Here is a 26,603-nt window from a genome sequence, read left to right on the forward strand (position 1 = left end):
TTCTTAGTGGGTGTCCCGTGCAGTGAGTCAGACATTACGGTGGTTGGGGCAAAAGGCACCAAACGCTGCGGATATTCCGGTATAGGACAGGTATACTGTGATGAAGGTGTATACTGCTTGAGTTAAGTGTCATTGCCGCCATGAACCAACACATTTGAAAAGAACATTGAAACAACCCCCGAGCCCCCAACCCCCTCCCTGCCTCCCTGCCATACAGACCTAGAACTGCCCGCCACCACAACTCAGCAGAGTGCTCAAACCCCTTATCCCCATACATTACTTGCGTGCAAAGGAGCGGGAGGTCCGCGGAAGACCAAAACATCCCCTGTCCCAAGGTCCCATGGTTTGTATAAGAAAGTAGAGTGAAGTAGGCCACTCCGGTCTCGGCGGGTCTCTGAGCTCGCTACATGCCATCATGCGTGGAGAGGCGCCAGGCCGAGTTCTAGCCGGCCGATCCCTCCGACCGCTCCGCCTCCTCCGTTCGCCGGCTTTGATCATCGGGGTCCTCCGACCCCCCAGGTTGTTGTCTTCGCAGGTCCGACCACCCACCGCCTTTAACCTGCCGCCATCCCTCAAGCCAGTCATGAGCCTCCTCCGGCGTGTCGAAGAACCTTGTTTTCCCATCCGCCACCACACGTAGGCACTCCGGGAAGAGCATAGCATAGGGAAGCTCACGGGCTCTCAGCTTCTTCTTGACTTCCAGAAAGCTCCTTCGCTGCGCCGCCACCGCGCCGTGTAGTCCGGGAAGAAGGATACCGTGGAGTTCAGGAGATGGAGGGGCAGCGCCACCCGTGCCGCCTGGAGAACGGCGTCTCTGTCACGGAAATTGAACATGCGAGCCAGGACTGGTCTGGGGGGCGCACCAACCTTCGGACGGCCATCAGATACTCTATGGGCGCGCTCCACGGAGAAAAAGGCAGAGAGACCCCTGGGCTGCAACTTGGACTTTATCAGGTCCTCCACATATAAATCCATGGCAGGGTGACCCTCACTTTCGGGAATCCCAGTAATGCGCCCGTTATTGCGGCGGGAGCACCCCTCCTGATCGTCCAGCTTTGTCGCCATGCATTTGTTCTCTGCCTCCAGCTGCGACACTTTTTGTAGGAGATAGCTAGAGTCTTTCGTTAAGGTAGCTGTCACTTGCTCCACCTCTGTGACCCTGGCTGACATTTTCTGAAAATCCGCTCTGAGGAGGGACACGTCCGAGGAAATCGACCCCACTGTAGATTGTACCTGAGTTAGGGCGGCCATAATGTCCTCCAGCGTCACCTTAGGCATCCCAGCCGCTACCCCTTCGACGCGCCCTCCGCGGTCCGGCAATGAGGAGGGATCCTTATTGTATGCAAACTTGTCCAACTTGCTTTGCTGGCTCGCCCGGGCTCCCTTCCCACTCATGGTCTCGTCAGGAGGTGCAGCCAAAGGTTCCCCACATCCAGCGCCAGTTAATCGGCGAAGCAGGCAGCCCCGTTCGGGCGCAGTCATTCCCAGGCCAGCAAAGGCGTTGTCCGCCTTGACCACCCACAGCTATGGGCTACACTCTCGGAGGCAGCACGGAGAGTCAGGTGCAAATCCCAAAGTCACACAGGGCCCCAGCACCGCGCCGGAGGCCCGCAATGCACCCCGTTGGCATCAGCAGGGGGAGGCAGCACGGGGGGTCCACAGCACCGTCGTCTGGCGGCACCACCGGCCGCTCCCCGTCCGCCTCCCGTTGAGTCAGTGGCAGCGCCGGCGATCAGATCTCCTCCAAAGCGCGCCTCAGTCGTCACCTGCCGCTCGTACCAACCGGCGGGGGAGTGCAACGGCCACCGGGCCCTTCAATGAAACCTCCGTGGGGCCATCTCCCCCAACGTCACCAAGGACTCACATCTCCACAGACCCGCCGATGCAGGGCTCGCACAGGGACGACCAGAGCAGGGCACGTCCAACACGCACCGCCACCAGGCCCGCAGTAAGCCGCAGGCTCTTCCGGAGCGCCCCGCGAACGAGCCCGGACCTTCCTCGTGGCACCTGGGGCACTTCACACAAATCGAGGCCCCGGTCTAGGTTGCCGATGTAGGCCGCGACTTCCAAGGCGGTGCCAATTCCGTTCCGGGCCACGGAGAGACCCGAAAATGGGATCAGGCGGGGTAGCTTCGCCTGAACTCCCCGCTCAAGGACCTTGGGCACAGAATAAACCACGGATTAGCGGGCAGATGTACGGGGAGTCGGCCTCACCCTCGGAGCTCCTTCAAGCTGCGGCCATCTTGCTTGGCAGCTAGCCACGCCCCCCGTTTGTTTACTTTTCACAGCAGAAAATGGGTTGCAGCTAAGTTATGAATTTTTGTAATGGGACACATGAGGGCGTATATCACTGTTAAGGATCTACAATAAATGGATACACATGATTTTACTACTTAAAATAATTCCTGTAAATGGGTTTGTTTCCAACATCCCCACCAATGAAAATGAAAGATGCCATATCACCTCAGAGGTTTGTGTCCTAGTTACTTACTTCTAGGTATTCTCTGCTCTAAATGCACTTTGAGTAGAAATATCATATTCTCAGCTAGGTGGGCAGTTTTTCATGTTTACATTCAGTAATAACCTAACCATAAACTAAGAATTAATAACACATGAAAAAACATTCTTACCAACACACTGGTTCCATTGATAATGCTGAATGTATCCCTGTGGACAGCTGCACCTGTATCCGCCGAGCATATTCTGACATCCATGTTGGCACCTATGGTTCCCATCACATTCATCCACATCTACAATAGAGAAATGGGCGGACTGTGACAAGGTCTGAACAAGGCAAGCAACATTGAATCATACTTTTAAGCTTTTCACGAAAACATATAATAGACTAAGAAAGGCCCTTTTTACCGTACTCTTACACAAAATGGTTCATTGTCAAAGAATAAAGAACAACTCCCTTTCCTAAGAGCCAAATACATACCAAAGAAGGAAAGAAGTAAGCTGATTTACAAATTGAAAAACAGAAATGTATTGGAAAAAAGGGGTAGGTGATCCCAGTCATCTGGTTAAAGGAATATGACCTTAGTTGGAACAAGTTGACTGAATGGTCTTTTATAGATAACTATCATATGGAACTATAACCTCATCTTTAACTAAAATCAAGTAGAAATAAAAACATATGAGTTGTTCCAAAGAACTCACGCTAAAGTGCTTCCTAAAATGTATCGTACATAATTGCAGGTCTGCTGTGAAACATGGCATAGAGATTGCTGACATATTACAACACACAACCTACATTAGATTTTTCTACCAGAAATCTGGCTAAATGAAACATCACCATCAACCTTAGAGCTTCTGGCCCTCCAGGGACATGCTATGATACACCTAGATATATCTGTCAAAATAAAGAAACCTATTGGTAGACCGATTCTCAATGTTTGAATATGTACCAATAGATATATAGTCGATTGATCCTAACCTTCTAAAGCTTCAGCTCATATATAACCCTAAGGAACAACATAACTTTTATGAAGCAGCTAATAGTGCTTTTCTCCGAATGTGAGATAAATGCAGAGAACAATATCTTGCTTAAAGTTTTCAGCCTACACTGGAACATTCAAAAAGACAATATAATTGCTAACCTATGTATTTAAACAACAATAATATCACACAATTCTGCGTATCACCTGCACACAAAAAATGCCCTAGACTGGGCCTTCTCTTTGATAAAGATAGAAAGGTTAACTGGTCGGATTATTTACTAATTTGCAAATTTAACAAAAACAATAAACTCCAGCAAACCCGAAAGAACAAAGCACTGGATCAGAAACTCAAGAAACCTCAACAAAGGCACCCGCACATCAGAAATTGTGTACACACTACAAGGTACTGCCCCATATGCTAGCAGTGAATGAATTCATATACAAGTATACTGAAACAAGATCAAGGATCCTAGATGAGCTAGCACCGAACACCACTGAGCAAAGCAAAGGAAGATGTGGATCCAAAAACACATTTGAAAGTAAAATCATTGCACATAAGGAGAGCGATTAACCAATCTAAGAATCACTGGCAACACTATTCGAAAATGTAAAATGTTAAAACAAAAACATTGCTTCTTTCTCCAATGATGATTAAAATCTTATCAGAAGAAAAATGAAAACAAAAATGACTCAGCATAGCAGTGCCTAATTTGTGCCGGTGGTTGCAGGTTTGGCCAACCAGTACTCATTTTTAGGGATTGGAACCTATTTACTAATTTACAAATTTAACAAAAACAATAAACTCCAGCAAACCCAAAAGAACAAAGCACTGGATCAGAAACTCAAGAAACCTCAACAACGGCACCCGCACATCAGAAATTGTGTACACACTACAAGGTACTGCCCCATATGCTAGCAGTGAATTAATTCATATACAAGTATACTGAAACAAGATCAAGGATCCTAGATGAGCTAGCACCGAACACCACTGAGCAAAGCAAAGGAAGATGTGGATCCAAAAACACATTTTAAAGTAAAATCATTGCACATAAGGAGAGCGATTAACCAATCTAAGAATCACTGGCAACACTATTCGAAAATGTAAAATGTTAAAACAAAAACATTGCTTCTTTCTCCAATGATGATTAAAATCTTATCAGAAGAAAAATGAAAACAAAAATGACTCAGCATAGCAGTGCCTAATTTGTGCCGGTGGTTGCAGGTTTGGCCAACCAGTACTCATTTTTAGGGATTGGAACCTATTTACTAATTTACAAATTTAACAAAAACAATAAACTCCAGCAAACCCAAAAGAACAAAGCACTGGATCAGAAACTCAAGAAACCTCAACAACGGCACCCGCACATCAGAAATTGTGTACACACTACAAGGTACTGCCCCATATGCTAGCAGTGAATGAATTCATATACAAGTATACTGAAACAAGATCAAGGATCCTAGATGAGCTAGCACCGAACACCACTGATCAAAGCAAAGGAAGATGTGGATCCAAAAACACATTTTAAAGTAAAATCATTGCACATAAAGAGAGCGATTAACCAATCTAAGAATCACCGGCAACACTATTCGAAAATGTAAAATGTTAAAACAAAAACATTGCTTCTTTCTCCATTGATGATTAAAATCTTATCAGAAGAAAAATTAAAACAAAAATGACTCAGCATAGCAGTGCCTAATTTGTGCCGGTGGTTGCAGGTTTGGCCAACCAGTACTCATTTTTAGGGACTGGAACCTATTTACCATCAGAAGGCTTTTACTCAGAACTGGATTGGGAAAGGCAGAAAATGGAGAAAGAATAGGGAAAAGGAAAGCAGAAAAACAGTGACAAAGAGAGAAAGCACAAACGAAAAGATCATGCATGTCTGTGGAAAAGGTTCAGGAAGTGTATGGTGGAGGATGAGAGAGGCATGAAGTGGAATCAAGACTCAAAATCTTTGCTAAACAGTAACCCAGACATTCAGGAACCCCAGCGGCTGCTTCTGAGAAGAAATTTGGGCACCATACATATTCTTTTTGCAAATTAAGCACTGAGAAAAGACAAAAAAACACAAAACCTTATTTACAAGCGCATTGCACCACCAGAGCATCACATTTTTTGATGCTCTGGTGGCACAATGCACTGCTCAATATTTACTATGCAGCTCTTAGCCACTTTGCATGGCTTAATGCTGCATTGTAAATATCATACCCTTTCCTGCAGTATTCTGGGTCAAAGGGGATGCAATGGGTGTTGCTGGGGACTCTCCACTGAAACACCCACTGCTTTTTGAGGCTGCCCCACATTTACAAGGATATGTAAATCTGAGGCAGCACCAAAAACTAACGCCATGGAAAAGAAGGTGTTAAGAGTGGTGCAGCAAGAAGAAATACTTTTATTTCTCCTCATTTTCTGCTGATTCTGCAGCACAGATAGAATGAGCAAATCGCATTTAATGATTGTTTATGTCTAATGATTGTTTATGTGCAGGAAGGTGTCCCGTACTGCACATAAACAATCATCTCTGCAATGCAGGCACCCTTGCACCATGGCGCAAGGGTGTCTGCGCTAGCGATATCTTTTTAGCATCGGTGCAAGGGAAAACACAAGTGTGCACCGTACTCTTGTGAATACGGTGTATCCCTGCGATTTTATTTAAATGACGCAGCACAGCGCTGCTAAATTGCTTCCAGCACTGCGCTGCATCATTTCTTGTAAATATGCCCCCAGAAGCCAAGAAATCGCCTAGGTACACATGATCAAAACCATTGCAAGGTCCAGGCCTTCCTCCCGTGTCTTTAAATATGGGTATCATATACCTGAACCTCATGATTACATCTCTGAATTAAGAACAGAAACATCCATGCTCTGGAAGTGCTCTCAGAATATGGCCCATGTGACAGCAGAGTATTATTATCTTATAAGCCATTGAAAATGTAAAGGATGAAAGAATTACTCAAACACTACCTCCACTGAGCAATTGCAAACCCCCAAGTTCCCCAGTGCGATCAGCAACCCAACAAGACAGATGATGATGCATGATTTTAAAAATCACAATACATCACACATTTACTGACTGAATACACGAAAAGCTGAAGGTACACTTTGCACATGTTAGACTCAGTGACAAATGAAACCAAGACAAGTGTAGTAGAAGTACTGGGTAATTGTGCTTTAAAATGTAAGATGAAACATACAAACAAACTAATAGTAATACATACAAATGAGTTGCACTAATACATTTCTTATGAACCTGTTGTTTATTAACGTTTACTGATGAAATTGTGCTGTTAATAAAATAGCATAGTGTTTCAAATGCTTTCTGTTAGAATGCACTATTCAGAAAAGTTGGTGCAAAAAAGTGCAGAAACTAGGGGGCTTTTTTACAAGGGAATGGCAGAGCGTGGCGTTAAGCAGAAAATGCTAATGCCAAGCTCCACCATGCCGAAAACGCAGGGATGCACATCCCTGCTTTTTCCCATTGCTGGCACTAAATTAAGCTGCCTAGAGCCAACACAGGCATCCTTGCACCATAGTGCAAGGGTGTCTGCGTTGAGGGAATGATTGTTTATGTGCAGGAGGGTGTCCCTCCCTGCACATAAACAATCACAAATGGCGATTTGAAACTTGTATGTGTGATGTATTGTGCAGCACACATAGAAGTTGCAAATAGATATATTTTTTTTTAATGATTGTTTATTTGCAGGAAGGGACACCTCCCTGCACATAAAAACTCATTCATGGCATTTTGCTGTTTCTATGTGTGCTGCACAAACAGCACACATAGAAACAGCACAAACGAGGAGCAATACAGCATTTTTCCTCATTTCGCCATGTGAAGACCAGGTTTTTCCCAGGCCTTAATTTTGGCGCTACATCCTATTTACGCCACCCTTGTAAATTGGGGGCAGCGTCAAAATCAATGGGTGTTGTGGTGGAACAATACCCATTGAAAGGGTGCCTTCTTTACACAGCGGCATTAAGCCAGGTTAAGTAATTTAATGTGCCTTGTAAATATGGCGAAGCCCCTGTTGCCAGAGGAACGTCGTTAAAAGTCACGTTCCTGTGGCGAAAGGGGCTTGCAAATATGCTCCCAGGTAGGATCTTGAAATTTTGCACAAATTTCTATAGTTTATGAAAAGTGAAAAACTAATTTTGTAATGTGAATTTAGAAAATTGTACACATATGAATTGTTGAGAAAACGTGTGGTAGTAGGGTATTTATAATATGAACTATTTTCATGTAATATTGTTTGGTGAAAACTCTACATATTTCCTATTTGAAATGATTTAATTACATTATATTTGATACTGGTTTAGAGTTTATTTCATTTAAAATGTGTAATGCCAACTTAAAGACTCTTTCACATATGATTTTTCTGTAATGCTGACATTTCCCCAGACCTAATACAAAGGTCCATTTACAACTAATGAAATGTTGCTTTATTTGGTATGTATATGTACAATTTTCAACATTCCTAAATGTTTCTTCAATGTTCACAGTGAAATATTCCTGTGGGAACAGGATTTCAGCTGCTACTTTGTATCTTTTTTCGCCTATGTTACGCCTATGTGTACTCTCAAATCTTTTTATTTCTCATGACTAGCATGGGAAAGCATTTTACTGTTGCGAGTGTCCTAGGTGACATTATGTGAATTTGAGCATATGACAGTCTTCCAATAGTGGTGTGATGCTAAATCACCGCAACATAGTTAGAGACTTTATAAAAGAAGAAACTCCAAAGGAGGGGCAGCACCATTCTTTTCTCCTCTCCTTGTGAGAGGATGATATGCTGATCGATTTTGGACAACTATCCTTTTACTTCTGGACTGTTTTGCTGAGGCTAGAGTCGGTAGGTGATGGACTGGAACCTTCTTTGCTGAACCATTTAAATTTAATTTTCTTTCATTTCCCTTGTTCTATGCTAATTGACTTGCCCTTAATGAACTTTCAATCTAAACCCTTTTCCCCTTCTTTGGAGGATTTGAGCTGTCAGAAAGTGAGCTATCCTTCTACCTTTAATGATGGTGGGACTCTGTATCTCTGTAAATTGATTTTTATAATAACCATCTGATAAAAGCCTTGCCCAAATGTTTGCCGCTTGTATGCATGCTGTGATATTCTTAAAAGATTGCTTATTGCTATGAATTTTGAATCTTTAATACAATAACAAAATTAATCTATCTGTCTGAGTCCATTATTGAGTCTGTTGGTTCTCCCATTTAAACTGCGCTATTTACTGATGTCTTAAATGTGCTCTAGGGAGAATTCGTGAGCTCTGTCAGAGCATCAAGTACAACTTCTTTTGTTCTGTGTTGCTGTTGCAGAACTTTTGGTCTGCATAATTCCTATCTGACTTAACTTCTTCAGGAGGTTGGGTCTCTCTGTTGCTATTCTTTATGTTCACAGTATGGTCATGAGAGTGGAATACCTAAATATGATCTCAAATCTGTGAGTTAGCTGTCAATTAAGGGTCCTCACTGGACAGCTAATGTGGTAATTTGGCCACCCTAATTACCAACCCTCCTATCTGTGAAGAAAGATTCATCAGAGGCCCATTGCCTCTGTGGTAAATGGAAATCCTGCTTATTATCTAATCATAAAGGGCCCAGTATGGTTAAAGTATTAAAGAGAGTAGGGTAGAATACCATTTTTACCGTGCTTCTGTTGCAACAGCCTCGTCAAGCAACATGTTTTTCTCCCCGCTGTTGATTGTGAATTGCTACCTTGGCTCTTTCAGTTATGTAAAAATCTATGCAAAACTGCTAACTAAATAAGTAAATTAATAAATAAGTTAACTGTTTTTTTCCTCCAGATCCCCTGCAAAGCTCTCCCAAATATTTCAATAACAATATGAGTAGTTTGGAATACCACTCAGTATGTGTTGAGCGGCAACATAAGACAGGGAATGCTTTGTATGATACCAATGATTACTTTAATGTGGAATGTTATTTAAAATTTTAGTGGACTCCTCTATGCTAATAATATCACATATTTTCTTTTGTCACTGTAGCGGCTCGACTTTTCTCAAGCGAGCCAAGTCATTTCACTAAATTGTTCAACCACATACCGATCACCACTCACAAACATTATTTTTCTTCACTTTAAATCTTCTGCACGGCCATCTTATACCTCACACTATGGTTGCATATTTAAATTCAGGTGAAATCTTCTCTTACTTCATAGGCAGACAAATGGTGAAATCACACTTCCTTCTTACTTATGATACCCCACTTATAACTTTATCATAATTTTGAGAATAAAACATAACTTTTGGGGCAAACACCAATACATTTCCCTTAGATTCCATGGAATCTCCTTTAATCCACACTGTTCTCTACATCTTTCAAACTTAGATATTTTGTATAATGAGTCAATAAAATAATTTTCCTAAATCCATCAAAACAGTCATTATATCTCCTCTGCTGATATTTCCTAGATCCTTTCTGATCAGGTTCTGCTAAAATCTTTTTTTTAAATGGTTGGGAAGAATGCATTAATTCTGAACAGAATATTATTGGCAAAGAACCTTATTTTCACAATTTTTGCTTGTGGATAATGATTAGAACATTTTTCTCTAGTGTCCAGGAAGGCTCCACATGCTTGTAGAGACAAAGGTTCTTCTGAGCATCAATAGTTAAAGATTTCACCTGATGGAGACCAGGCACTGCAGCGTTGTCCATGTTAAAATGATGCGGAACTCCAATTTCAACTTTCTTGGAGGAATTACTATATATCCATCCTGCTGGAAATTATTTCGGCCCAATGTAAAGCCCCTAAATAGTTTGTCTTTTGGCTGACCATGATAACTTCATGCCGCAGGCCTAACATGCTTCGGTTTAAATGGCTGTACATCTTGTAGTAATAAGAGTGAGGCCCAAAACACGCCAAGGTGGGCATAAAGATTTTGTTTTTATTGCCAATACATCCACACAACTGTATGTTTTCTTCAAAAGTGGAATGGAAAGAAACATCCACCTTTCTTCAGCTCTCATATTTTTGAGTATGGGCGGAATGCTCTACCAGTTTCATTTCTGAAGGAAGAACATTTGTAACCTGCATTTACCTTAAATACTGTATAATAGTTTTAAATTCCCAGAAATGTCTGAGGAGTAATATAACTGCCTCAGCTCTCATTGGCATCAATTGAAATTGTTGTTGCATATCTTCAACTTCTATGTTCCTGTCATTGTATTGGCACAGACCACTTTATCAAGATTTTTAATAATTAAAATAGAACATTGGTAGTTGCATGCTGGAAGCGACTAAAATCATAATAACAGAAGGGCATATGTCATTGTTGGTAAATTTGACAAATTTTAGCAAGAGGAGGTATGGAGAGGTAGGTTGTGGTGAGCCAAAGCAGAGGAGGAGGAGAGAAGAGAGATACTGAGCTGAGACAAAGAGGAGAGAGGAGGAGGAGGAGCAAGAGAGACTAGAAATGCTAAGCCAACCAAATATGAGGAGATTGGAGAAATAGGAGAAATGAAAGCTAGGAAAGCAAGCATTGATGAAGAGACAAACAACAATGAAACCATAGAAAACCTGGATAGAGCTGGAGTTAAGGCTCCCGACCAAGAAGACCAACTTTATAGACACTCTACAGCGATGCAGCCACCACCCAGAGAGAAGTGTGGTGTTCCCTTTCACCATGGTCCTGAAGCTGGACTGCAACCATAGTGGGCGCGGCTTATGAACACTAATCACTGATTTTACTCACATGAAAATGGGTATTGACAAAATTAGGGGTATTACTAGGGTCATAACAAAAGACAAGAGAGCTGGTGACAGAAAACAGAGACCTACAACTTTCTCAAGGACTGATTCTATCCTGTGTTTGTTTTTTCGTGGGAATGTGGATCAATGTCCACTTTTAAAATGTGCTGATTCTATTGGTTAAATCAGGGTTCTCCAAAGTTGGTCCTGGAGGGCCGGATCCATGCCAGATTTTTAGCATATTCCGATTAGATAAATGTAGTTTTCTTAAAAATCTGGCATGGATCTGGCTCTCCAGAACTGACTTTAGAGAGCCCTAGGTTAAATTAGACTTCTAAACTGTTAAACCGTAACCTGACTTTTGATATCAGTTACCCATGTCTTCACCATTGCTTACCTGCATTACATGTGTAATATCTCAGTGAGATCATGATGCTTTGAAAAACTACTATTTTCAGTGTTGGGAGTTTGCAATGCTTTAGATTTAAAGCGGTTTAGTATATAGTCTGGAAACATCGAAAAGTAACTAGTTTTCAGTTGTTTTTCGGCCATATTTATTTTTTAGGTAACCAGTTAGCGAACACACTAAGGGAATGTTATCTCTGCACAGGATATGTTCTCAAGTTTCCATTTATATATTTTCTGCTAATTAGTTTTGTGGTTAACAGCTCACATCTTTCCTTCTTTGTCCCTTTAACTGTCTTGGTGTTTGAGTTGTATCTCTGCAGCTGATTTAACTTGGCCTGAGAGTAAGTCTTTTTCGCAGTCAGTGCTGCACAGGCTCAGTCAAGAACATTTTTCAAAGAATTCATGGATTGCATTTGGAAAGCCCCCTGTCCCGCGGTGTTCTAATTAAGCTAAGCCAATGAATTTTGAAGGCTGCCACCAACACTAAACAACTCATTTATGTGATGTTCATTTGGTATGTCCAGATTCTTTTGAGGTGCAGCAAGTAAAATATGTGCAGGCTAATAATTTAATAGCTAGATATTAGCCTTCCGTACTATTGCTTTTAAGCACCATACTAAGACATTTACCCTCGCAGTTCAAGCCTGTGCTATCCAAGGAAAATCCTCTTTGACATTCACAGCTGAAGCTCCCAGGACTGTTCTGACAGATTCCTTTTGTTCCACAAAGTGATGGTTGTGAGCCACACTCGTTATTATCTGAAAGAGAGATGCCATATTTCACTTACACTGAAGGTTGACAAATTAGAAACAAACGTCAACACATTTTTTACAAATACAGAAATAGAAGTACATATGTTCAACTGTCTTTTCCTTAAAACATATTTACTTTTTTCCTGATTACCTTTTACCTTTATCTTACATTACATTCTCATGCAAGGGGTCAAGCAGGTTTTACATCCTGGACTGTCCTGCCTGCCACGTATTATGAGGAGGAAGGATTAACCCTGTCAGCAAATTCCACTTTCAAGAGGAAAAGCATGATTTTCAGAGAGATCAGCCCTGGTTCCCATTGCTTTGTGCATGCATAGCTCTGTGTTTTTTTTCCCGTGCCTTTCCCTCTGTACTCTCCCGCTGTAAAGTCATTAGTCAATGATCCATAACGACAAATTGCCCTTGTAGTAGAATGCAGCACATGGTTATACCATGGTTGTCAGCAGAGCATGAAATTTAGAGAACCAATTCAGAATTAGTGTTCCATTTCAAATTATAATGCCAGCCCACTCCCCAGATGGCTCATGAAAATGAGCCACAAAACAGCTGTTATACCACCCATGATAAATTAGCAATCACCACTTCTATGCATTGTGTAGTGATATACATACAATGCATATAGTGCTCTAATTCTATGTCCTGCTAAGATAACCCAAAAATGATCAATACATTAAACTTTCACATTACTGAGTCTCACCAATGCAGGCCGTATGGTGCTGTGTGAAACCCGGTGGACATTTGCATGTGAAGCCCCCAATTGTGTTGGCACAGAGAAACTGACAGTTGTGCTGTTTGGTTTGACACTCATCGAGATCTGAAAGAAAAAGATGTGTTGGACTAAAGAAAAAGAAAGATACAGTATTGGCATGGCTAGTTGTCTTTCCCAATCAACATAAGAGCAGATATAAAAGTTCCCTGACTTTTCATAGACTTCCATAGGTACCTTTTATACTGTTTCTGGCCAGGGAAACAAGTGGTGACCTGGCAGTCTGTAGTGGCCATCATGTTTTATGTTTATGTGTTTATCGCATAGCTGATACCCTTTTACATAGGTCTAATAGACATGTATTTGGGATGAAGGAGAGGTGTAAGGAGCAAAGAATTCTTAAGATGAGCTCCGGGAATGCAAAACCTTCTACAGAGTGCCCTTGTAAATTACTGTTTCTAAAAGGGTTCAGCATTCCAGAGCACCAAATATGGAAATCCAGTCAATTTGTTTAGCGAATTAGGTATAATCAATGTAAGTGGAGGATATTTGCTTAATTGCTAGCCTTTGAGAAAAACCAACAAGATATTAGTTATCACAGCTCTACTGAAAACAGCAATAAGCATAGTGTGAAAAGAGTGTGGTCGTCTGCATTTGTACGAATTGCACTTCATCCTTCCTTTGAGAAAACAAAAAGTAGAAGTGCACAAAAGCCCTGATTAATTGGTTTCCAACTTACAGTGAATGTGAACAAAGATTAAGTCCATATTTAGAGTTTGGCGAACGGGATACTCATTCACTAACTGGCAGATATACAATCCTTCATGCTACAAGTACATTATAGCCTACTGCCCTTGTAATACGATGGAGAGGCTCTCAACCCTTTTTTTGATGGAGAATGCTGTTCACCAAACCTAAATAAGTTTGATTATGGGCCTGCCAGGGAAGCCACTAATAATCCTTGTTCACAATGCACATGCTGCAGAAAGTTTTAGTGACCATGGATTATTGAGCATTTATCTCAATTTGAAGACAAATTGAGTATTACATGCTCATAGTCAAACATAAGGCAATGCATTGTCAGGTAACAAAGCATTGAAAGTTAAATTATTTCCACCAGAACTCTTGGGCTCATGTGATATTTAACTTTTAGGCACCGCTGCTAATTGATACAGAACTTGAAAAGAGTGTTCATTTGCAATAACGACCCAAAACTATGGAAAGAAACGTCTTGTGAGGTTATGAGGATTTGAAATTGGGGATCAATTCCAAAGACTTTGAAAATCTGACAACTGTGAAGGTTTTCATGAACAAATCGCTTCAGCCTTTGCTTGTTATTATGCAATAAAATGGCTTAGGCAAGATTTTACTCCACATGGATGATTGTACTATTCAAAAAGCATTCTTGCTTGTGTCTTTCTGAAATTGACAATTTGGCAAGCCATTTACAATCACTAGACGAAGGTATGTCAAAAAGTGTTGAGACTAAAAGTCTGAAAACATTTAATTAATGCTTTAATAGAGTCATGGACTTATTCTAACAGATTGACAAGCAAACATTTGTTTTAAAGCAAATATCTAAAATAGTTGCGCCTTAATATGATTGTACAATTTGAACATAATATTTCTAGCAAATCGATAATGTCAAAAGGTTCAGGAAGTTTTAGTATTAATAGAACATTCTTTTGTTTTGGGCTCTCAAAAGGCATGATTGAAAGATGTGTGGATAAAATGATTGCGGAGTTTTGCCATTGTCTACTACATACTTTCAACATGAAACAGAAAATAGCAAGATTAGGCCTGAGATAAAATAGTGCAGCACAGATATATTATTAAGAAAAATACAAGGATATTGCAAAAGTACAAATTTGAGAAACTGAATATAGGACCATATGTATAAAAAAAGAGTTTTGCGATTCTCAAATTAAGATTTTTAGCGAATTGCAATTAGAGAATCGCAAAATGCAATGTATGTAGGATTTTCTAAAAATTTTGCGAATCCTACATATTCCTTATTTGCGAATCGCAAATTGAGATTCGCAAATAAGGAATACCTTCCCATTCATTCCTATGGGCTAGGAGGCCCATAGGAATGAATGAATAGGAAGCCATTCTCAATTTGCGATTACCAATTAGAGAATGGCAACTTGAGAATGCAATTTCAAGGTTGCAAGGGTGCCAAAAGGACACCCTGTTGCACCCCTGAAATATGCATGTGTGCACATTTTGCGCACATAAATGCCCTAAGGGCATGTATGTGTGACATATGGTACTTTTAAAAAATCAAAAAAGTGCTTTTTTAAAGAAAATTGCAAATTAACACCAACTTGAAGTTGGTGGTAATTTGCAATTCCTTATGGCCAAATAGCAAATTTATGGTGCTTCCAGAATTGCATTTAAGGAACTACAATTTGCATCTGAGAATCTGCCCGTTTGGAAACGGAAAAAAGGCTTGATACATATGGCCCATAGTCAGAAAGGTGTCGGCTAAAAGTGTGGTGACTGAAACATAATAATGAAGATAAAGCTACAATAACTTCAAATACAGATATTCTATTAATATTAATTGGCTACTTGAACATCTTGAGGAAATTGCTATGGTGACAGAGCACAGGGGTGAATTTAATCATGAAACATAATGCTGTTTTTTTTATCTTATATCCTTTGACAAGCAATTTACATTATTCGATGAATACATTTTGTTATGTTAACACTGCCCTGCTTACCTTTACATGTTTTTCCATCTTCCTGGAGGATGTAGCCTCGTGGGCAAGCACACTTGTAACTGCCGTCTGTGTTCTTGCAGATAAAGTTACATGGTTTTGGCGACTGGGAACATTCATCTAAGTCTATACAGTGACAAGACAATATTTAGATCAAGTGTAACTACTTGAAATGCCTACTACAGATATTGCACGAACATACAGGTTATGATTTAAAAATCATTTCAATCAACTGGCTCTTTTTAAGTATCCAAAAGAATAATGACAAGGTACATGTAGCAGAAAACACTGCGTTTTTATTCTCTGAAATTAACATGTTTCTCCAAAAGCCTTGGGCTTTTTCAAGGATCACGTTTTCATATAATACAGCCATTATTTCCGACTGAAGACGCCGCGCAGCACAGGATGGCAGAAACTGACCATCGTAACAGATTTTAGCCTGTGATGGATTTTGTTTTATTGGAGGACTGTATTATATGAAAACACGAGCCTTGAAAAAGCCCCAGGCTTTAATGCCACATAGGGGGAAAAAGAAGTGCTGGATGGTTCGCTAATTAATGGTAGATTGTGAACTTACCACAGTAAATATATTTGATATTGCGTTAGATACATTTCGCAAAGAATGTGAACAAAAAATATTATACAGTGCAACATTGATACATTTCATGAAGAATGTTAATACAAATACTTTCACAGATCAGCGTGATGCAATTCATGATTACTTCTGAAAACAATCAAGGACAATAAAGAGAGTCTAAGAAAATTGTAAAACCAGTCAACCTTTTTAACTGAATGATTTGACAATAAGTGATACATTGCACAACTATACAAGATTGAATTGAATCTAATTCACATTTTATCACTTGCTTTTGAATTCTGTGTAAGTACACCTAACATTTACAAATTAACTTGCCAATTCAAAGAGGCATAGTTGGCCTTAACCTCAAGAGTGTAATACTTCCCGTATGGCACACAAAATAAAGGGTATTACCAAGCAGGCAAGAGAGTGTTGGGCCATACAACTGTTTAGATGACATTTTTTCATGTTCCACTTTTAAATATTAGGCGTCCTACCTTGTGGGCTAGAATGCCTACTTAGGATTGACTTATTCAATATATAAAAGTGGAGTTTCCTGCTTGTCAAAAATGGTTATTTTGACAGGCCTGCCTGTAGTTTTAAGAGCTGCAGGTTTAAAAGCTTCTGGTGCTTCATTCTGCTGGTGACATTTAATCTTCCATGCCACTGGTGTATTTTCTGCAGCATGTACTATGACCTTCCTGAAAAGTTAAATATGACAATTGGGGACTAGACATTTTACTACATTTTTGAGATCACAGCATATACAACGGAGACCAATCAGCAGTGCTCGAGCGTGCAGCTAAAAACCCAGCAGCATCAGTCCCATGGAGGTGGCTTAAAAAAAGCATTTTCTACAGGAATGAATTAATACAACAACTGCGATGAAAACCAACAGGTAAGTGCTTACTTGTTTTCCAAAAGTCTGTAACTTGACTTATGTTTGCTTCCTAGAGAATGTTTTCCTATAATTAATTAAGCTCACTTGCTCTTCTTTGCCAGTTTTATTCAGCTGATTACTTTCTTTATATCAGGTCAGGAATGTATGCTTTTTATGGAAGGCTTCTGCTTCTTCTTCATTATAAGACTTCGGGTTAGATATTTGAGAACCTAAACTTTTTCAGATAAGTAGTTAATGTTATTGTTGTTCATGCAAAGATGTTCACTGCTGCATTAGCTACCCTGTATTGTTTTATACCATTGTTATGGTACACTGGACACAGTACAGCTAGAGGTAGTTCTTCTCAATGCAGTTTAACAGAAGCCTTTAACTCATCACTTAAAAAAATTCCTAATGTACGCCAAATAAATTGTGGGTAGTTATGCTGGAAATATTGTAATCAATACTCTACTAGTTAGACCGCACACATCTTTGTCTCAGAGTGACTGGCTATTACCGTTTTCCAATTTCAGTTTTTCACTTTTGGTGATGTGGTTGTTGGACAATTTGCCGATCTGGACAAGCTATCTGGAGTACAAGACTAAAGGACTCAACAATTATGAGAAACATTATCCAATCTGCAAAGCTACTTAAAATGTTACTATTTAATTTGTATATGAATCTTCCATAACCTGCTATTAGGTAGTCATTTGAGGGTGATAAGTATGTACACTATTGATTAAATTAAGCATTTAGATGCATAGTCTTTATAGTGTGCAAACTGATTTCAATTCAATGTAGATGTCCCTTCTGTCAGATCATCTTCAGTATACTCGTGCATGATCTCACATTACCCAAAAGTCAATGCAGGGAGTCATTAAGGTGATTGGAATGAGGCATTAAAGTAATACAAACAAACCTGCCACTAGAATAAGTATATTTTCTGAATGAGCAGACACAATGCAGACTCCATTAACACCAATTTGTATTATAGTGGTAGTATGGATCCACGTGACACTGAGATGTGTATGATTTAAAGAAGTCCTATTTGACTCTCATGCTCACAGCAAGAAGACCCTTCTTTGACTATCTTTTTGATCTGGTGATAGGTAATATCTTTTCCACATAACTTGCTTTCTGAATAAGGACATGACTATAGAATTCTTATCTTTTCCAATTATTTTCTGTAGCAGTCGATTGTATTGCTAAAAGAGTGATAAGGATTTGCAAACTATATCTTACCAATACAAGATGTTCCACTTATGTCAGTGGTGTAGCCAGACTTGCAGAAACATCTGAAGGAGCCCATGGTGTTAATACACTGGCCATTTCGACATAAGTTTGGCATTACTTTACATTCATCAATATCTGTGAATCGAAAGCATGGAACAGTAAAAAAAGGTGTGGCTATGGTCGAGCATACATCTCTAATCATTATACGCGGAAACTTAAATACATGCTTAAATAACATCTTGTATTTAAAAATGCTGACAGACTAATGTAGTAAGGAAGCATAGAAATAGCGGGGTGAAAGAAGATTTATGCCCAACCATCAAGTAGAAATTCTCAATAGACAAACTTGTATAAATATATGCAAAGCGAGTTGGGCAGTGCCAGGAAAAACAAATGCATTTCCCTTGAACTGTTGAGTTTTCCTTTAACAATACTGAATAATATAAACCGGTGAGCAACAGTAGATTACTGAGATATGAGCACAAACGTCTAACTGATGCCTAGTTTTTACCCGATTTACAAAGCATTGAACATATGAGAATGCCAAGTAACTTGGGCATAATGTATGCATGTCTATGCTATATTCACACACATGCGACACGCTTTTGAACCAATTAGCAGTCTTAGGAGAGCATCAGAGTAGAGGTTAGTGAAATCCATTGCAAATTAGGTAAGCATCTGCACAGTGCTCCCTTAGTGGGTATTAAAGACCTTCTGCAATGTTGGTCTCCTTTCAAAAACACAGGCTTGCCTCACTGGCATCTCAGAACCCTCCAGAACATGAAAATTATCAATACGTCTCTTCCTACTTGCTAAGCTAGAAGAATCCGTACCTACCTGCCGGAGGAGCACTGGAAGAGTTTTTTTTTGCCACTGTCTATTTGCTTTCCAAGGGCTGATTTCCACAATTAACAGTCACATTTATAGACCTGGGCCGGTATCATGTGATGCACCTTTAAGCACACACGATTATAATGAATGTTCTGCCCTCAGGATGGCTACAAACTCGGAGCTGCCCTGCATTGAGTAAAATACTTTAGAAAGGAGACAGAGATCCCCTTGCAGGTGGGAGTAGTGAGTGACTGCACACACTTTCAGAGGGATGTCTGGGGGTCCATAGAACCCCTTTTGTCCATTCTGGAGAATGCCCTCGGGGTGCACTGAGAGTGCACTACCTGTTTTGTGTTGCATCATGGCAGCTTCTTTGCCTTTCCGCCCATGTCCTTAATGTGGTGCAGGAGCAAAGGAAAAAAGATTGCCTCATGCCGCATGAGGCCATACCCCCATGCAAATGAGAGAATGGCCTCTCAATGTAGTCCTAGCACTACATGTGCGCCAGCACTATCAGTATTACACAAGAGACCGCACAAGTGACGTCTGCCCCTTCTGAAATACCAAAGTGCCTCAGGGCACTTGTGTGATACAGCCTCTAGTCGAAAGGGAAATTCTGCATATTAACCCTGATGGGCATAGTTGCTTACCTGCTGAGAAAAAATATCTCTTGAGAGCCTGAGAGCTAGGAGGATAAAGATGCCACTGCAACATAGGGGGTTACCAGTTAACAGGTATTCTAATTGTATTGACTGATTATGACTTGCACCAGTTGTGGGAAGCTATATGCGGACTTCAAACTGCATATGTGACTGTGCTGACACCTCTCTGCCAGCACTACACCAGAGGATAACCCCCATCAGCAGGTCCAGGTGGGAAAAACCATGGTTCGGGAAAGGTGGAGCCACGGGAAGCAAACCCTGTAAACAAAAAAAGTGCTGGAGGGCTCAGGAAAAAAAAACCCGTACAAAAAAAAAAAAACATTACACAGAGGAGCAGGCTGCAGATGCTGACTTGGTTTCATATCCTGGTAACAGCTCACCCCTTCAGAGTAAGAACAACGGATGCCGCTCTTACATGAAAACAGCGAAGAGCATCAAAAAGATTGTAAAATCTAGGACGCACCAGGTGAAGGAAAGATGGGCATATAGTGGGAGAGGAGTAATTAGGAAATAAGTAGAAAAACATAGTTAGGCGGACAATTAAACATGGGAGGTCTCTGATGCAGAGCGAGCATCGGTGACTCTCAGGCGGTGAAGAATCCTAGAACCGGGGTAAAATGGGGATTCTGATGCTCGTCCCAAAAAAATAGCTTAAAACCACTCAAAACGTTCTTTGTACCTTTAGAACTTTGCTTCGGTCGACATTTGCCTGGTTTACTTTACGCACCTATGTGTGAACCCCTTGGTATTTAGCACACCTTTTCCTTGGCAAATTCTGACAGGCGTGACCTGCAATAATTGTGTGGAGGAAAAATCAGAATTGAAAGTTGTGGTCCTTATCGCACCAGATGTTTGTATAGGGTTCATAAACTAACAAAGTCCTGATATTTGACGCCTAAGTGAGATGCCATGAAAAAGCACATTTACCGGCATGAGAAAATCCTGTGCATAATACCTATAATTTTATTTTAATTTTAACTGGTTTTTACATTTATGAAATCTTAGGACATTGCACAAACAGTTGAAGACAGCTTGAAAATATGAGTCCTAACTCAAATGCTCAATGCTCAATCCACTACGTGTGAAATATGTCATATTGAATGTTTACATTCTTGTCATGATTTTAGGCATGCATATAGCTTTATACTGCGAATGATGTGAGAGGACAGCAGTCACAAATTTTCCACACTAAAAATCCAAATGATCTCTGACTTTGGTACTCATATTTTTTCATAGAAATATCAGACATTAAGTTAGTCTCTTGTGCTAACTTTACATACAATTAGTGATAAATCATTGACTTGAAAGTAAATAGCCAAAGTAGAAAGGGTTTTCGAAAGCTGCAGGCTGAAAGTAATTTAAAAAAAGCTACAAATATTAGAATCCTATATATCTGCCTATGATTCTCTAAGAATTCAGGGGCTTATTTACAAGCCCTTTGCACCGCCGATAAGTCATTTTTTCCCATGTTAAAAGTGACGCTCCTGCGGCACAAGTGGCTTGTAAATAGGCCCCTCAGAATTTTAGGAAATTCTCAAAAATTCACAGTAGCATTCATAGAAAGCAATACAAGTAGTATAATACCATAAGAACTCCTTCACCAAATGTACTGGAATGACGTGTCCAGACAGCAACACCACCAGAAACCCCTTTGTTAGACACCATGAATTTCAGGAGTGTTCCATTTGTATTATCAATCTTGAATGTTTCACCTAATCCAATCTATTTCTGGAGAGGGATTACACAATGGTAAGCAATCACTAGAAGAACTCCACAAAGTGTGGAGGGGGGAACAGGAGGCACGGGGTGCTAGGAGCTAGCGGCCTCCATAACTACTATTGACCACAAGAAGCTGCTCCTAGTGTGATATGACCTTACTACAGTTGTGAGTTGAGTGTGGACATCTCACAAAAAGTGACGGACTGGCCTCACACACCACCTGGTGTCATGCTTCATCATCGGCCAGTCCTCGCCCTCCAAAACCTTCGTTTGATGGAGGGCGGGCATACACCGGGAGACAGGGATGCACTCCTAAACTAAAGAGTGGGGGCCCATGGGGTAGAACGTGGAGTTAAAAATCATTATAGTTACTAAAGAATATTTTTAATGTGATCAGTAACTATATGATGCTAAAAACAAATAGCGGCAGGTGGGGTATTTAGGTGTCCCCTAGCCGTCTAGTGTTAGGTCGACATGTTTCTGCCTTCTTGGCCCGAGCGGGTCCAGGGCATTCATCAGGACCTAGGTTAACAAGAAGAGGGCTCCGTTCTTACCAACTTGTGGCAAGAGAATACCACTGCGCAGGTGTGGCGTAGGCCACACTCCACTACCTAGATGGCTTCCAACTGTAAAGCCCTAGTCAGACAGACTACTTGCCACATGGGGGGATAAAGGAGGAGACACTCCTGTTCAGTTATCTGAGGCAGGGTGTCCCGTGTTCAGCCTACGGTGTTGCTCCTCGTCCGCCCGAATACTCTCTTGCCACAAGTTGGTAAGAACGGAGCCCTCTTCTTGTTAACCTAGGTCCTGATGAATGCCCTGGACCCGCTCGGGCCAAGAAGGCAGAAACATGTCGACCTAACACTAGACGGCTAGGGGACACCTAAATACCCCACCTGCCGCTATTTGTTTTTAGCATCATATAGTTACTGATCACATTAAAAATATTCTTTAGTAACTATAATGATTTTTAACTCCACGTTCTACCCCATGGGCCCCCACTCTTTAGTTTAGGAGTGCATCCCTGTCTCCAGGTGTATGCCCGCCCTCCATCAAACGAAGGTTTTGGAGGGCGAGGACTGGCCGATGATGAAGCATGACACCAGGTGGTGTGTGAGGCCAGTCCGTCACTTTTTGTGAGATGTCCACACTCAACTCACAACTGTAGTAAGGTCATATCACACTAGGAGCAGCTTCTTGTGGTCAATAATTACACAATGGTAACCCATGCAAAATGTTGGCGAATAACCAAAATGTTCCAACAAACCACATTGATCAATTGACACCCTCCATTTCAGGCCTATCACACTAAGCGTCCTACTTTAAGGCTATAACCCCCTCTAGATCCCAGTTCTATAACTCAAGATCTAGTTAATCACACTTGCAGATTTGTTTTGTGCCCCCAACTTGTATTTAGATGCCCAAAATAATTAGCAGTGGGTGATAAATTCCTCGCCACCGGCAGTGTTTGTAGGGATTTTTCTATTTTGCATTCCGCTTGTAACGCGGAATTCCGGGCAAACTCTGCCAACCGCTGTGAGGTGGAGTTTTTTCTCGTGTGTGGCTCGTGAACTGTAAATTGGCATGTGCGAGTAGGAACTGGCATCCCCATCGCGATTTTTCAGGTGGTGGGAGGGCCCTCGTGAGATTTTCTCAACAGTGCGGTCGCGACCTTTTGCGGTGACAAAGCTGTTGCTCGAGTAGAAAATCTACTCGAGCGGCAGCAAAGAAGCAGCTCCCTCTGGTGTGCTGAGAGGTGCAGTTTGCTCTGATTTTGCTGCACGGAACAAGAGCTCCTGGCACTAACAATTAGCCTAAGCAGTGGGATGTGCCGATTTCCACGCATTGACTGAACTCTGTAGAATCTCATAGAGTTTTTTGTAACTCCGTGAATTCCGCCCACCCCTGAAAAAGAATAGAATTAGGCCCAATTTTCCGTTCTTTAAGAAAACAGATAACTGTCATTTAAAAAGCAAGCATTTTTACAGCAGATTTTGAGACACACTGGTGATTGTACCTTTCCAGCATTATGCATGGCAAATAGCTACTTACAAACATTACAGCTAGACTTAGATAGAACCTTGTTTGAATCAAGGTACATGTTGTATATATGCCTACTCCTCAAACAACTATCACTAGTCCACACCTTTTCCGTCTGTGTTGTAGCCTGGGCCATGTGGGCAGATTTTCTTGTACTGAACAGTTCCAGGGAGTGGGCAAATCTCACACTGGTTACCCCAGCCTCGCCCTCCATCACAGCAACACTCTGACTTGGTGACAAGGTTACGGCTACTGGAAGCCATCTGACACATTGTTTGCAACACCTCCGAAAAGCAAAAGGCTTGGCGGTTGTCTGTGGGAAGAAAACAGGATTAGGAGAGTGAGTGCATGTGGATTTGAGTCTGAAGTAACACTTCCACTAATGCGATAGGCTTCACATTTAAAAGTGCTCATTACTACTGTGATCAGAATGCTTGCTCTACGTATATACCACTGGTATATAAAGAGAAAAAATTGGGACCTCTAGAAAAATGTAGTGAGATAATGCTTAGTTCCAACATTGCTAATACATGCAGTACATTTTTCATGTAGAACCCTTGGCCAGTTAGCCTTTAACTCCAAATCTTTTATTAAGAAATAAAAATAACTAAGAGGGACGCAATAATAGATAAAAAGTTCAGACCATGCAAACTTTCTTTGGTACAGTGGTTTGGGGGAGGCTGCACAAACAACAGCAGCACTGCAGTATTCATTCATTCACATTGTGTATACAGTAATGCAGAAGCAGATCTATATATTCCCTTTATACACACAGACCATATATGACAGGGGCAGTAATGGTGCAGGTTTTATCTTGCATATGCATGGTCGGTGCTTCTCTGCTGGTAGTACAGTTCTAGACGTTTTCAAAATAAAGCAAATTTTGCCAAGGTTTTGTACCGTTACCACTCATTCATAGAGTCAATCACCATGTCTAACCCAAGGGCTAGTCTGTGTAGTGCACTAGTTCCATTACAGCCTGTGGTACAGTTATAGGCTGCACTTCCTCAGGCCGCTACAGATGAATACTGCATAGTGCAGGTTCAGCGCTGGAATTTTGCCTCCACCAGCACACAACACCATGTCCGATGGCTTCTTCGTTGTGTGAAAGGGATAGTAATGAGCCAACTAGGTAAAACTTTAATATAGTAACACACTGAACTATAATGCAATGTATCCCTTGGTGATACTGTATAATAATGTAACAGACTGAAATGCATTTAATGCATATAATGTTGCAGCTGAAATGTAATACATACGTCTTTTTAATGTCAATGTTGTCCACAATACAATGTAATATCCACAATGTTACCAGAAAACATTTTATTGTAATTTTCTTGCGCTCACAGCAACATAACCTTGTAGGTGGTCAGGCGGTGTCCCACAAATATAAAATCTATTGTGCGACATCATTAACAGAGACAGCACAACCCATTACAAAGAACTTCCATTATGGTTATGTGTATAACACAGTACCATAGTTTATGGTTTTGTTAGCAAAGCAATGTTCCCTGACAGTACAGCAAACACTTTGCACAGTACAATAGTCACAGTTATAAAAAACACATTAGAAAGTCCACTCACATACTAAAGCACATAATACAGTATGGCTAAATCAAGTACAAATGTGAAAGCATATTTCAGATGTCTGTGGTTTTCTTTGGGACAAATTATTTATTATAGGTATATCTTTTAAGGCCTGAGTTGCAACTGACGTTACCAATAGTTTGCAGATCTTTATCCGTGGTTCACCTTAGTGATGCCGGCCATCTGAAGTGAGCTATTGGAAGGAAAATTCATTGGTTTGTGACAGAGCCTTAAGGAATTTGCCATGTAGTCACATTGTGGTATATGTCCAGGAAGTCACAGGAGGGTTACTCCATAAACCATAGATTTGTAAATGCAAATTCATTTATTGAAAGAGGATTCAAGTCTGAAAGGTAATTTCTGAATCGGAAATTTTGCTGAGTGATATATAGGAAGGAACCTTCTTTGGTTTGCGGCAACACCTCCAGCAATTTGCTGTTTAATCACCTTGTGGTAAATGACTAGGAAGGAACATGCAGATTTGCCTCATAAGCCATAGATGTGTAAATAAAAATTCATTAATAGAAAAAGGTTTCAAGTCAGGAAGGTAATGTTTAAAACAAGTTGATAGAGTTTCTCTGAAAACAGGAGTACTTTGGTAATGGGGGATAGCAAAATGTTAAGGTGATGGCTTAACAGTTAAAAGTAACACTGCTCTTTCTAAAATGGTTAGATTCTAGTAGTTTGATATCATCTATACGATATTCATATGGTAAAGGAGCAGTTCACGTTACATCTTATTATCAGAGTACATACTTATTTGAATCAAAAACAAACTACCTTACAGCATAGTGCATAAACAAAAAGTGCAAATCATGAATGGGGAAAATACCTTACCTAGACACTCAGTGCCCGAAGGGGTTGATTGAAATCCTTCATTGCAGTCACATTTGTAGCTTCCAATTACATTGATACATCGACCATTCTCGCAAATGCCTGGCTTGGTGCGGCACTCATTCTCATCTATGTTTTAAAATTCCGAGAGATAAATGAAGGGAGAATGAGAGAGGGGGCAGAAGCACATGTGTTTGACATCTAAATGAAATAAGCGGCACAAGCTAATAGGCCAGAATTACAGTTTGAAGCCAAACTTGTTTTTATCACACATAGTTCTTCTACATTTTGTATTATTATTCAGAAGAGCTATTGGCTGAGGGAGCAAAGTCCTAGGTTTTTAGTGTCATAGAACTCAATTCGAAAGACAATAGTGAAGACTTGCTAATGCTAAATTACTTCTAATATTGGAGTAAATTTTAAACTTTCACAGTAATTGAATAAGGATCCCAGATCTACTTCAGGTGATGTTCAT

The 26,603-nt window shown here is 40.7% G+C and overlaps 1 protein-coding gene across 1 annotated transcript in view; it reads right to left on the bottom strand.

The window, feature by feature from the left end:
- Positions 1 to 26,603, bottom strand: part of FBN2 (fibrillin 2) — a 969,744-nt gene that overhangs the window by 25,332 nt on the left and 917,809 nt on the right. Inside the window, exons 56-62 of the mRNA XM_085632710.1 lie at positions 26,132 to 26,257; positions 23,814 to 24,020; positions 18,465 to 18,590; positions 15,769 to 15,891; positions 13,034 to 13,150; positions 12,193 to 12,321; positions 2,631 to 2,750 (exon numbers count right to left, since the gene is read on the bottom strand). Of these exons, the coding sequence (XP_085488836.1) occupies positions 2,631 to 2,750; positions 12,193 to 12,321; positions 13,034 to 13,150; positions 15,769 to 15,891; positions 18,465 to 18,590; positions 23,814 to 24,020; positions 26,132 to 26,257 (948 nt within the window). The remainder of the gene's footprint in view (positions 1 to 2,630; positions 2,751 to 12,192; positions 12,322 to 13,033; positions 13,151 to 15,768; positions 15,892 to 18,464; positions 18,591 to 23,813; positions 24,021 to 26,131; positions 26,258 to 26,603) is intronic.

The sequence above is a fragment of the Triturus cristatus genome, chromosome 2_1, assembly GCF_964204655.1.
Source record: "Triturus cristatus chromosome 2_1, aTriCri1.1, whole genome shotgun sequence".
NCBI classification, from domain to species: domain Eukaryota; kingdom Metazoa; phylum Chordata; class Amphibia; order Caudata; family Salamandridae; genus Triturus; species Triturus cristatus.